General features: G+C 28.5%; 1 protein-coding gene across 1 annotated transcript in view; it reads left to right on the top strand.

Annotated features, from left to right (window-relative positions):
• Window positions 1–447: 447 nt before the first annotated feature.
• LOC119615970 (dynein heavy chain 10, axonemal-like) overlaps window positions 448–12,299 on the top strand; it is a gene marked incomplete at its 3' end in the record, with an annotated part of 55,390 nt that continues 43,538 nt past the window's right edge. The window contains exons 1-5 of the mRNA XM_037972043.1: window positions 448–673; window positions 2,884–3,012; window positions 3,106–3,258; window positions 4,499–4,584; window positions 10,971–11,094. Coding sequence (XP_037827971.1) covers window positions 448–673; window positions 2,884–3,012; window positions 3,106–3,258; window positions 4,499–4,584; window positions 10,971–11,094 — 718 coding nt within the window. The remainder of the gene's footprint in view (window positions 674–2,883; window positions 3,013–3,105; window positions 3,259–4,498; window positions 4,585–10,970; window positions 11,095–12,299) is intronic.

The following is a 12,299-nucleotide window of genomic DNA, read 5'->3' as shown; positions in this document are numbered from 1 at the left end:
GGGATTTGAGTCTCATTGAATATAAAACAAAAAAAGGAAAAACTTTAAAGCTTATCGGCAGGACTTCAACGAGAACTGGAACGACAAAGGCAAACACATTGAAATAAGAAAAATACGCGTCGTTAGTTTTATTTTATTTTTGTTGTGTCAAGTAGCAGAGGTACTAGTGGCAGTACTGTTGCCGTTACTTCTGGTGTTGGTGTCATTTTGTCATATTGTGGTGTCTCTTATCTCCATCATAAAAAATCGTATCACTAACGAAAGATTTCATTGTCATACATATTTCTGCATACCCACGATATACTCTCATTCATTCATTCATTCATACTTAAGTATCATACGTATCATAGTCGACATAATCATTATCATCTTCATCGTCAACATCATTATTATTGTCAATACTAGAGGAGAACACCTAAAGTTCCCGGTAACCATCGTCATCATACCATGGAAGATAATCGTATTTTATGGCTTAAGTGCAGCATCGCAAATATGCTGGGTGTATATGAACCTGAATTCGTCAATGCTGCCATCTATGAAAATCTATATGATTTCAAGAGTTTTTTAAATGACAAATATACCAAGAACGAGGATATCAATAAAATTATTCTATACGTTTGGCGTACTTTCTATGACAAGTTGGTCGAGGAGGAGATTACCGTATTGGAAGAGGGTAAGTTGGAGTGCATTGTTGATAAGAAGTGTGTAATTTAAGATATCTTTCTGCTTTCTAACTTGCGTCTATGTATGTGTATGTATGTATTCGTATTGTTAAGGTGGGTTATATGGGTGGGCTATCTTCGTGCAAATCACACATAGAAATAAAAAAAAGGAACTACTTTCTCTTGCTGGAGCCTGTTGGGGGTGTAGGAAGATAAATTTAATTGAATTTATAAGTAAATATTGTATTAGAAATAAAGTTTATTTCCAATGACAATTTGAAGAGCTCTTGAAATGAAAGATTTGCTAAACATTTATTTTCAATATACGAAAATGTTATGGTTTTTTTCGTTTAAAATGCTTTTTCAAAAAATATCGTAATTTTACTTTAAATAAATACGAAAATTAATGTTTATTCCGTACAAACATTAATGATAATTGAAGCGATTTGCTTAGTATTACATATTGCAATTCTAGCCAAATATTTTTAATAAATCAATTGCATGCATTCTTTACGACTGCAATATTTTAGCAATTTCTTAGTTTGACACTTAAGGTATCCTTTTGGAACACTCTTAAATTCATATTTCCATACTCATCTCATCCACTTATCTTTCTAAAATACTGTGTATTGTTTTAAGTACTTTAACGAAATGATAAAACCATTTGAAAACTCCTTCATCTTTTCTGCAATATTTGTTAGCGAGTAACTTTGCATGTGTTCAAGTCTAACTACCAGAAAGGTGGATTATCCTGAGTGGAGTGTTGTGGGGCGAAGAGTGGATGGAGTGCAGTGTTAAGTTGCAAAACAAAAAAGTTGCAAAAACAAAAAACTTTCCAAACTTCTAAAACAGGCGTCGAGTTGACATTGATGCTTAAGCTACGAGCACAGGACAACATCATGTTCAACTTGTTTGTTCTTCATTTTCTAGTCATTTCTGACTGATGCTGATGAAGTAGTCGCTGCGGATTTTATTTTATCGTTTTTCTTTAATACTCTCTACTTTTTCAAGCTTTTTTCTGTTGGAATTTTGATGTATGATAAGGAATGAATGACTAACAAAAAAAAAAAAAAACTGAATATCATTTTAAACGAAAGTGTTGCACATTCATATTTTTGAATGGAAATAAACAAATAAACAATAGGGTATTCGATCGATTAATCAATTTTTCAATATTTTTATTTTGGAATCCCGGACAATACTTTACTCTGGTAGAAAGAATTATAAAATCTTATGAGTATTTTTGGTTTTCTTTAATCTGATTGATATTATATTTGAGAAGAATAGGCAGTCTTTTAATTGAATCCCCTAATAAACATACGGACTATCTAAAGAAAATAAAAATATTAACGTGACCAACGTTAATATTTTACTTAAGAACAGGTTTACTTTCAACACCATAATATTAACATTACATAGTTTAGCTCCCAAGTCATGTAATTAAAAAATAATATTTATTTTAATTGGACAGTTGGTCCCAAGAAATTTGGTGTAATTGAAGCAGAAGAATATATTTCATATTCCTTTTATTTGGCTTGCGTAGTTTTTAGAGATTGGTTAAATTTACTTTACGAATGGCACCATATCCGGCTTAACAAACACTTGGTGTATCCGTTGATGTCCATTGAGGAAAGTCTTATAATTGTGCATCTAATAAGTGTATATGACTCCAGATAATGCTGTATAATATACATACATATCGTCACCTAAAACGCAAGCGACCCTATCTAACTTTTTAAAATTTCACAGGAGAAGCAAAAAACTATTGAAATTGAACAGTTTGTTTCTATCAACGCGATTTATTTGTAGTAAATAAACAATTTTTTAATAGTGAAAACTATCAGTTGTTATGATAGTTGACAATGGCGTATACAAACATGAATAAATTGGACTTTTTACCTTTAATATTTAAATGTTTTTGCAGGTAGGGCCTTTTGTTTTTTGTCAATAAATTCGCTAATTTTGGTCGGAGGAGTCCAATTTTTTGTTTGGACATTTGTTTTGATGCAATACATTATAATCAACAATAAAATCGATTTTGAATTTTCGGTTAGTTAGGGCCGTTTGCGTTTCAGGTGACGATATATTTTTTTTAATTTTTTAGTAAATTGCAAACATTTTTAACTTCACATGAAAATATTTTTTCTATAAAAAGAGTTTAACAATTTTCATTCATATTTTATGGTTTAAAAAAATTAATATGAAGTATTATCTTTGAAAGTTCCACCAGAACTGCCACCGGAAACTGAAAAGAAAGACAAGAAAAGCAAAAAAGGAAAAGGCAAAGGTGTGGCAAAGGAAAAGGAGGCCAAGTCTAATGTCAAAAGCGCCATTGAAAAAGAACCTAAAGGTAAGGTCCTAAAGACGTTGGTGACATGTTCTCCTGTTAGTAGTAAATCTGGTGACTAAAGACATTAATGATTCTATAATTTGTAAAAATTAGGAGAAAGACCATCGTCTAAGGCCAAGGGAAAATCGTCCGATACAGAACGACAGAAGGCGGGAGAAAATACGGCAATGGAAGCTACCGACACAGGCATAGAAAGTGCAACTGAAGACGTAGGAGCCGAGAGTGTTAAGAGTTCTGCTCTATCAGGTAAGAATTTGTATCTCATTCAAATGTTGATTTCTACACATCTAACACTAAAATTACACCTTTTCCCAACACTCTTAGCTAGCGATGAGGATGATGATGAAATTGGTAAATATTTAATTTCTTATTATTTTATTTCATTGGTGGTGAAATAGAAAAAGAAACAAAAAATAGAAAAATAACTAAGAGAAGGGAATCTCATACATATAATTATGTTTAAATTGAAATTTTCATCGTTATCACTTGAAATTTCATTTATATTTAGATTCACTTGATTCCTTTTTATTTCAACTATTTCTTTTTTGTGTGTGCGTCCTTCAAAGGATAAGAAATGATTAATGTGCAATGCGACTTTATTTTTGTATTTTTTTATATTTTCATTGTTAGATTTCTTTTAATTGTGAAACTTTTATTTCGTTACTTTTTTCTTTTGACGTTCATAAATATTTAAAAATCTCATTAATGATATGAACAGAAATGAGTATACATATTTTATCCTTAAAAAAAGATCGTTAACCCTTTAACAGACACCAATACAAAATATATATAATTTTCCTCAAAGCAATGAAACCAAATAGATGTCCTTCTTCTGTTCAAATCTAAAGTTGTATTTAAATAAAATTCCGCGCAATGATTCATCGCATTTGTAGGCTAGACCAAATTCTCATCTATAGTAACACAAGCGCATACAAAAGACAAAGCCATACAGAGTTGTAAAAAATTGCATACAAAAAAGTCATTAATTTGGGAAAGTTTTTCCATTAACGTTAGTGTTTCTTCTTGATTTGTGTGGACTCCTCTATGAATGTGCTCAAATTCATTTATGAATGAACACCAACTACAGCCATCAATTTAGATTATTCATATAAAAGACATGATTGGTTAGAATTGTTCTTATTCTATCTTATGCATTCGCATTTCTGCCTTTTACACATTTTTCTGTTTTTTTTTTCATGTAAAAGCATTTCATTTTAATATAAATTACTTTTCTTTTAATTTTTTGCTCAACATGAAGTTGGACATTTGAATGGGCAAAATTGTCTGTCGGTTAGTTTCTGTAACTTACTCTTGAGTTCGTTATTTCGAATGTATTTCTTTTAATACTTTTTATGCTCTGTGCCAACATTTTACACGTTTATTTTAATCTAAATAATGTTGACATGCTAAATTAATTCATTCGTTTACTAATTCATCCATCTATTTATTCATTTCTTCGGTTATTCTTTAATGCACAAACTTGCAGGTTCCAAGAAAAGTGGCAAAGGAAAAGGCAAGCGAAAGAAAAGAAAGACTTTACTGGCACCATCTCCAGTCTATGTTGAAGTCAAGGTAAGTTCTGTGCATCTATCCCTCGAAACCTTCCCACGAAAACTTTTTTACACCAATTTTCAAAATGAAAGAATGATCTTTATTTTGTGAAATATGTAGTAGATTTAAAATTTCGTTTTTCATTAAAATTACATTTTCTATTACATCTATATATTTGTAAAATTTACAAGTTTCACTAAATGTATATTAGAATGCTCCAAAAAAAAAAAAAAAAAAAAAAACTAAGTTGCGAATTATAACATTATAATTATAATTATTTTCGAACATAAGTTCCAGATTTTCTTTTTTAGCGAATTTGAGTTACAGCTATTACTGATGCCAACAGCTTTGAAAGTTTTTGTCACCAGTAAAATACACCTTTCCCTATCTGTCGAATTTTCTATTAAAATACGACATACATACATATGTGTGTATGTATGTAAAAAATATAGGGTTTCTAAGCGGGAAAAAATTCCCGGGAATATTTTTTTCGTAAATTCCGGAAAAGTTTTGTCGGCAAATTTCGGAAAGTCCATTTGTAGATTTCTTCATAAATTTGTTAAAAATAAACAAACTAAATTTATATAACAAACATTCAAGACGAAACCCTGAATTACGTTCAAGATAATGTTATCAGATATACAAATTACATTTAGAGCGGGTTTTACAGCTCTCGAAAAGGGAAGAAATTACACTTAAGTTTTGAAAATTATATGACATTTTTCAAACTTAAGTAAACTTTAGAACCCGGTTCTTACTCCCGGAGATTAAGATAATGATAGTGTTTCGAAGCATAAATTTACGTTTCTAATTAAAAACAAATGTTTAGAATTTCATGTAAAATTACCCAGCAAAAATTGTATTAGTTCCACAACTAGTTCTAGAACGCATGATTATAGCCTGTAATCGTTCCACTTTGGCGTTGAGACCAATGATTTTTGTTCGAAATTGTCACCTTCGGAACTGCTTCTGAGGAAGCAGTCGGAAGTCGTTATTCATTCTTTGGAACGATTCTGAACTAGTTCTTTAATCAATGATTTTTGTTTGAATTTGTCAACCTCGGAACTAGTTCTAGGGAAGCTTTAGAGAACGTATACTCTTAATTAATCTAAAAACAGTTATTTTTCAGGGGATTAGCACCAATTATGAGAAACCGTTAAGGAATTATTAATATTGTACCAATTTTATTACGAAAACTTACATACCAATGTCTTATTAACTTAAAATTCATGATCATTCTGCCACACGTATAATAATACTATTTTTTGTACAGGATATACAAAACCAGCGGCTAACTTTCCATTCCACCTTTACAATTCAATAAGGGATAATTTAAAATCCTTATAATTCAGTTGTATGCAGAAATATACATATGAATGTGCGTTTTCTATTTCGATAAAAATAAGTTTAAAAATTTAAATTTGTTGAAATTTTTTTGTAAACTTATTTGACTTTCCTTTGAACTAGTGTAGTATCAATTTATAACCAGTGTCAAAAAACTAATTCCTTAAAACTCTTTAGAAGTATTTTAGAACCAAAACAATGTTTAGAAGAACGGGTTCCAGACATCATTAGTTCCAAGGTTGTTGTTTGAGAATCTGAAATGGTTATATTTGCACTCGTTCTAGAACTAGAGGTTTTTAGAACAAGTTCCGAAATTTTCCTGGGATATTTCTTTTTTGAACATATTCATTGAATGTATAAAATAAATTAAATAGTATTCCTTAAAAATTAAATATAATTTTTACCACATTCTAATGATACAGAAACGATCGAAACTTATAAAAAATACATTGTGTCTTTAAAAAGTTTCAGGTTATCATATATCGAAAATTGTTTTATAAATTTCCCGGGATTTCCGGGAATAAAAATTTTTAAAAGTCAATTCCCGGGATGGGAAAAAGTGCGGGAAATTAGAAACTCTAATAAAATACCATATTCTGTAATAGATTTTCATCATAGTCAAACTTCTGACGAAAATCTATGTTTTGAAAACTCGACACAAAATCGATATGACTTCGAAATGCAATTAGTCAAGAAATTCTTTTCTATAAGAAAATGTTTAACATTTCATTAAATTAAAACGTAATTGTGCAAACAAATTAGTTGTTTTTTATGAAAAGTGAATTAATTTTAACACTCGACTGAAATCAATAATGAGTTTTTATGTGTTGCTCATCCCATATGCCACATCCCACATGAAATTAAAAACAAGATTAGAGCAAAAATATTTATACGGTTTTCATTGTTATATCTTGTATGTTTATTCCTTTTTTTCTTTTTTGCAAACAAAAATATATTATAAATCCCAAATCAATTCATTACCACACCTTCCACACCGCTTTATTATTTGCAAACACACACGAGTATTAACTGCAGACTGATGTAGAATCATTTTAATCCCAAAGGAGAATAAAAATATTATTGCAATAAATATTGTATACAACCCTGTGTATGTATATTAGACCAACTCACTCTGTATAGAAAGCAAAATCGTGTTTTTGTTAACCCTCTCAAAATTAACCTTGATATGTCTTATAACGATTCCCAAAATATTTTCGTCTAGCGATTATCATTCGTGAGCTGGGCTGATTTCCAAAAAATATATGTAAAATTACAGTTTTGCAGATTTGGCAATTTATCGACATTTTGACGATTTTCAGTGCCATTATTTAATTTACCTTTTGATTATTTCTTTAAACAAGATTTTTGTACTAGTATTTTCATATTTATTATCATTATTCCATTTAAAAATTGAAAGAAAATCGATGTGTTTAGAATATTCAATGAAAATGTTAATAAAATTAAAAAAATATGATGTTTTAGAATAGAGGTAGAATGTCCATTGACCAAATATTTGACGTAAAAGCGAACCCATAAGGTCATCAGAATTTAACTTTTTTGGACTTGGACTTAGGTGATGACCTTTACTCATGCAGTACACTGTGTTGGAAGTAGTGTTTTTGGACATTTAAGTCATTGACTAAAAACTTCTACAATGGGTTCTTACTTTTTTGGTAAAATATTAATCATACTTATGAAAAAAATTTTAAAAAATAAATAAGAAAATGCTATTTTAACGAAGTACTGGCACCTCCCGGTATAACGAATGAAATAATGTCAGGCCCTTTCTTTATGTCGAAAAATTCTTTATATAGGATTTATTTTTTCTAGTAAATTTCTTTAATTAATGAGAAAACAGCTAATAACAACGCAAGATGTCAATAATATCTGGACGAATTGACAAATTTGCTTATTGCTATATCTTTAATTTAATTTAATTTGTTAGATCCAAATTTAATTTAAAAGATAAAATTAAACTTTTTGATTTTTGTTAATTTGAACCACCATAATATAGAAAAACTACGTACAATCAGAAAAAAAGAAATTTGCTGAAACATCAAATCGAAAATTTACGTGTGTATGTAAAATTGTTCATCATATGAAAATACTTGCGCCCCCACCAGTTTTAAAATGTGTCAATGTATTTCATTTAGACAACATTTACATTCATTAAAAGTCAAGCATTTACTATGGCAACACTGGCAATCATCACATTAGTTTCCCAAAGTAGTTATATGAAAAGTATGTTTCATTTTTGTACTGTTCTAGTCAACATGATTGGTTTAATAAGAGTCAAATAACTTTCTCCTAGGATAATCAGATGTTGAAATAACTAGCCACATTGAGATTTTTATTAAGTATGAATCAAAGTATATTAATAAAGTAGCGACATCTCTTGTTGTACAACATCTACAACAACCACATATATTTTGTTTTTGGAATAATTTAAGACTGTGTCAAAATAAAATTTCCTTGAACAACAATGTGAACAAAACATAAATAAAAAATATTACTTTTAAGTTAAAAATATTAACAATTTAATTATATTATTATATATTATACAATTTATTACACTTTTAAACTACTTTAAAACCACTTTTAATTCACTTTTTCAACTTTTCACAAATTTTAACAAATAGCAAAACACAATTTAAAAATGGCGACGTAAACAATGTTAACAATTTTCAAAACAAACTTTGACAACTTGCTTCATTTATCTAGTTTAAAAAAAATAGTCAGCTGTTCAAGTGATGCTACTTTATTAATATACTTTGGTATGAATAAGACGCTAAAAGAGTAGGGTTCTATAGTTGAAACGAAAAGTCGACTTTTCGACTTTTTGCATTTTATGAAAAGTCGGTTTTTCGACTTTTTTCATTTAATTAAAAGTCGACTTTTAGTATTTTATAAATAGTCGACTTTTTCCGCCTTTTCGATTTTTTACGACTTTTTGACTATTTTTTGACTTTTTTCGACTATTTTAGGGCTTTTGAATTTTTTCCGCTTTTTTAAAATTTAAGACTATTTCTGACTTTTATCTACTATTTTCGAGTTTTCGACTTTTCCGACTTTTCGATTTTTTACGACTTTTCGACTTATCGACTTTTCGACTCTTTTCATAGACGATAGTCGAGTTATCAATTTTTTGGAACAGAATAGTCGACTTTTCAACTTTTTTCGATTGTTCGATTATTCGGAAGTCGATTTATAGAACCCTATAAAAAAGTTAAATATAAAATACTGAATGTTTACTAGCACTGGTTACTGGTTTACATGCGCTGCATACTGTACTATAAATAAAATAAAACGAAGTACTTCCAAAAGAATAACATTTATCACCACTTCAAAAGTAGCACTAATTGAATTCTGAGGAAGTGATGTGATTTTTATTATATTTGGGCTTTTGTATTAAATGTGTCTATTACCCTAATTAATGTTAATATTATTTAAGTCAAATTAGTTGTATTCTACATAGCTGTAAAATTTCGATTACGATTAATAATCAATTAAATTATTTTTCAAAAATAATCATAATTGATTACGATTAAAATTAATCTAAAAATAATCAGGATTAATTAAAATTAATGAAAATAATCAGAATTAATCAAATAATTAATTTGATTATTTTCAAGGATTAATTTTGATTATTTTTGATTAATTTCAATATATTTGGTACAATTCTCTATCTTTTTACATTACATGTAATGGAAAACTGTTTTTCAAGTTACACACTATTCGATTATATGACTGTTTTATTGAAAACAATATATTTATCAAGTTTATTTCGATTGAAAATCTTGATCTCAGTACAAGATATTAGAAAAAAAATTACTGCAATCTTTTCGAAATGGGTCTTAAAAAAATCCGTAATTTTTAGCGGATTGCCGGAAAAATAATTAAATTTTTCTTAGAGTTTTTTTTTTTTTACTATTATACTAAATATATGGAAAATAATCAAAATTAATCAAAATAATTCTTGAAAATAATCAACTAATTTTTTGATTAATTTTGATTTTTTTTTGGATTATTTTCATTAATTCCAATTAATCCCTGATTATTTTTAGATTATTTTTAATCGTAATCAATAATTAATTAAAAAAATTTAAAATAATCGTTAATTAATCATTAATTTTACCTATTTAATAAAAATAATCTAATTAATAATGATTACGATTATTAATCATTATTTTACAGCTATGGTATTCTATAATAATAAAATTTCAGTTCCGAATAACTTCAAAAAGAAAATTTAAATTACTTCTTGAGAATGACTTCAGAATCACTTCTTCAAGTCTTTTTCAGTACTTCCATGGAGTAAATTCTACTTCTTTTTCGCTTCTTAGGAAGTTTTTGGGAAGTGAAATAAGTAAAAATAACCCACATGAATTTAAATAAAAAGATATACATATATACACAGAAAAAAATAATTCATATCTGGAATGAATTTGGTAATAAATATTATGAATCGAACATGACCTTTTTTCCCAAACCATTTTCATTCAGATTATTCAAAGTTTATAAAATGTATGAGTTTGAACATGATAAAATTTTTTTTAGTTTTTTCTACGATATTCATGGAAAATGTTGAAAAAAGTCCATTATCTATTAAACTGTTTCCATATTCAGTAAATAGTAATTGGTTATTATCGAATTTTGTATAACTAAAAAACAGAAATTGAAATGTTGAAAAACAAAGTCTAAAACCAGAAAACATCAGCAAATATACTTAGTTATCTCTTCTTCATAAAATCCTGCAAATTACCCGCACATTTCATCGTTTTCAATCATTAAGAAATAAACATTTTTCCGAAGAAAATTTCAAACATTTTTAATAAATAGAAAAATATAAAATAAATCTGTAATATCTTAAATCAAGGCTTCCAGATTAAGTTTGAAAATAATAAATATTGAAAAATGCATACCGTTTAGGAATTAATTCTTGAATATTATTAACTTTAGTCAATGAAAGCAGTTCATAATATTTATGCTGAAATTTTTTTCTGTGTATGAAATATTTATTTAGTTTTACCTTTTTACGATAATTTTTTGTATTCATTTCACAGAAAATCATACCAACATTTGTAAAAACGCCAATATTGCATTGCCACTTTGGGGAATTGAAATGTTCACACTTTGACAATAACATCAAATATGTTTATGTGATACGCAAAGAAGTTAGCGGAATACGTAAGTATCTTTGTTACGTTCGTCGATATTAGAGACTTGCATGAGTGACTTAAACAATAAACATTTGTTGTTTTTCAAGTACTGTGTTTAATTCACTCTCATGAGCTCGAATTTTCGATTTTTTTTTAGTTTTTTGGCAAAAGAAAAATTTAAGTGCATAAGTATTTTTTTAACATAACTTAGAATTTCGAACTTAAATTGCAATATTCGAATGTTGTAATCACTTGTATTCAAGACTGTTAAATTTCAGCAAACTCGGGCTACGGGAAGTAGTTTTAACAGTTTAAAAAAATTCAATATTTATTCAAGAACAAGTTTGAATCAATTCATTCGATCCAAACAATCTGTTTTGTATTGTTTTAACATAAACAACTTGTTTACTGCCTCGATTTGAATTAGGGATGCCAATCGGGACTGGTTTTTAGAAATCCCGGGATTCGGGATTTTTAAATAAATCCCGGAATCCCGATATCGGGATCCCGGGATTTTCGGGATTTCTAAATCCCGAGAAATATAAAAAAAATTCAAAAAATCTTAATAATTTACCGACAAAAATAAAACGTTTTATTTCATATTGCAATATGAATACTCTTAGTAGGTGTTTACTTTCCTATAAGCATTTTGTGAAAAGAAAAACAAATTAATTCAAAGTACATACTTAGAATAAAAATCTTTCCATCCCAGGCACTGAATAGTAGAATAAAAACCTAAAATAATACCCATGATATCCAAATTTACAATGGTTTCCAAATAATATTTAAATAGTATGTGTAATGGGGATCCATACGAGGCTACATAGAGCACCTGTACTGCACCTATATCTCCTCCACCTTATATTCCGTGTTCACTAACCAAGGGAATTATCTTCTCGCCATCTTATTGACAGGTTGACTTCCATTATAGATATTCGATAGTATCAATGCCTATTTATTGCACTTTTTATACCCTTAGTAGGGATGGTATATTGGGTTTCTCCGGAGTAGTGCTTTTGTTTTATACTGTCCTAAAATACGCTGATGAAATTTGAAATAATCGGGCTTTTGATCCGAGCCCCCATACAAAACACAGCTTTAAAAAAGAATTAGTGTCCACAATTCGCTTAAAAAGAGAACTGTCGCAATGAAATTCAGCATAAAACATTTTTTGTAACCGTAAATTCGTCCTCCAAATTTTATGAGGATCGACTCATATGATGGCGTCCTTCC

The sequence above is a fragment of the Lucilia sericata genome, unplaced genomic scaffold (genome assembly GCF_015586225.1).
Source record: "Lucilia sericata isolate MDLA Ls3-8-SP2 unplaced genomic scaffold, ASM1558622v1 Contig000051F_arrow, whole genome shotgun sequence".
NCBI classification, from domain to species: Eukaryota; Metazoa; Arthropoda; class Insecta; order Diptera; family Calliphoridae; genus Lucilia; species Lucilia sericata.
Note: the sequence above shows the minus strand (reverse complement) of the source record. Positions and strands in the feature narration are given on the sequence as shown.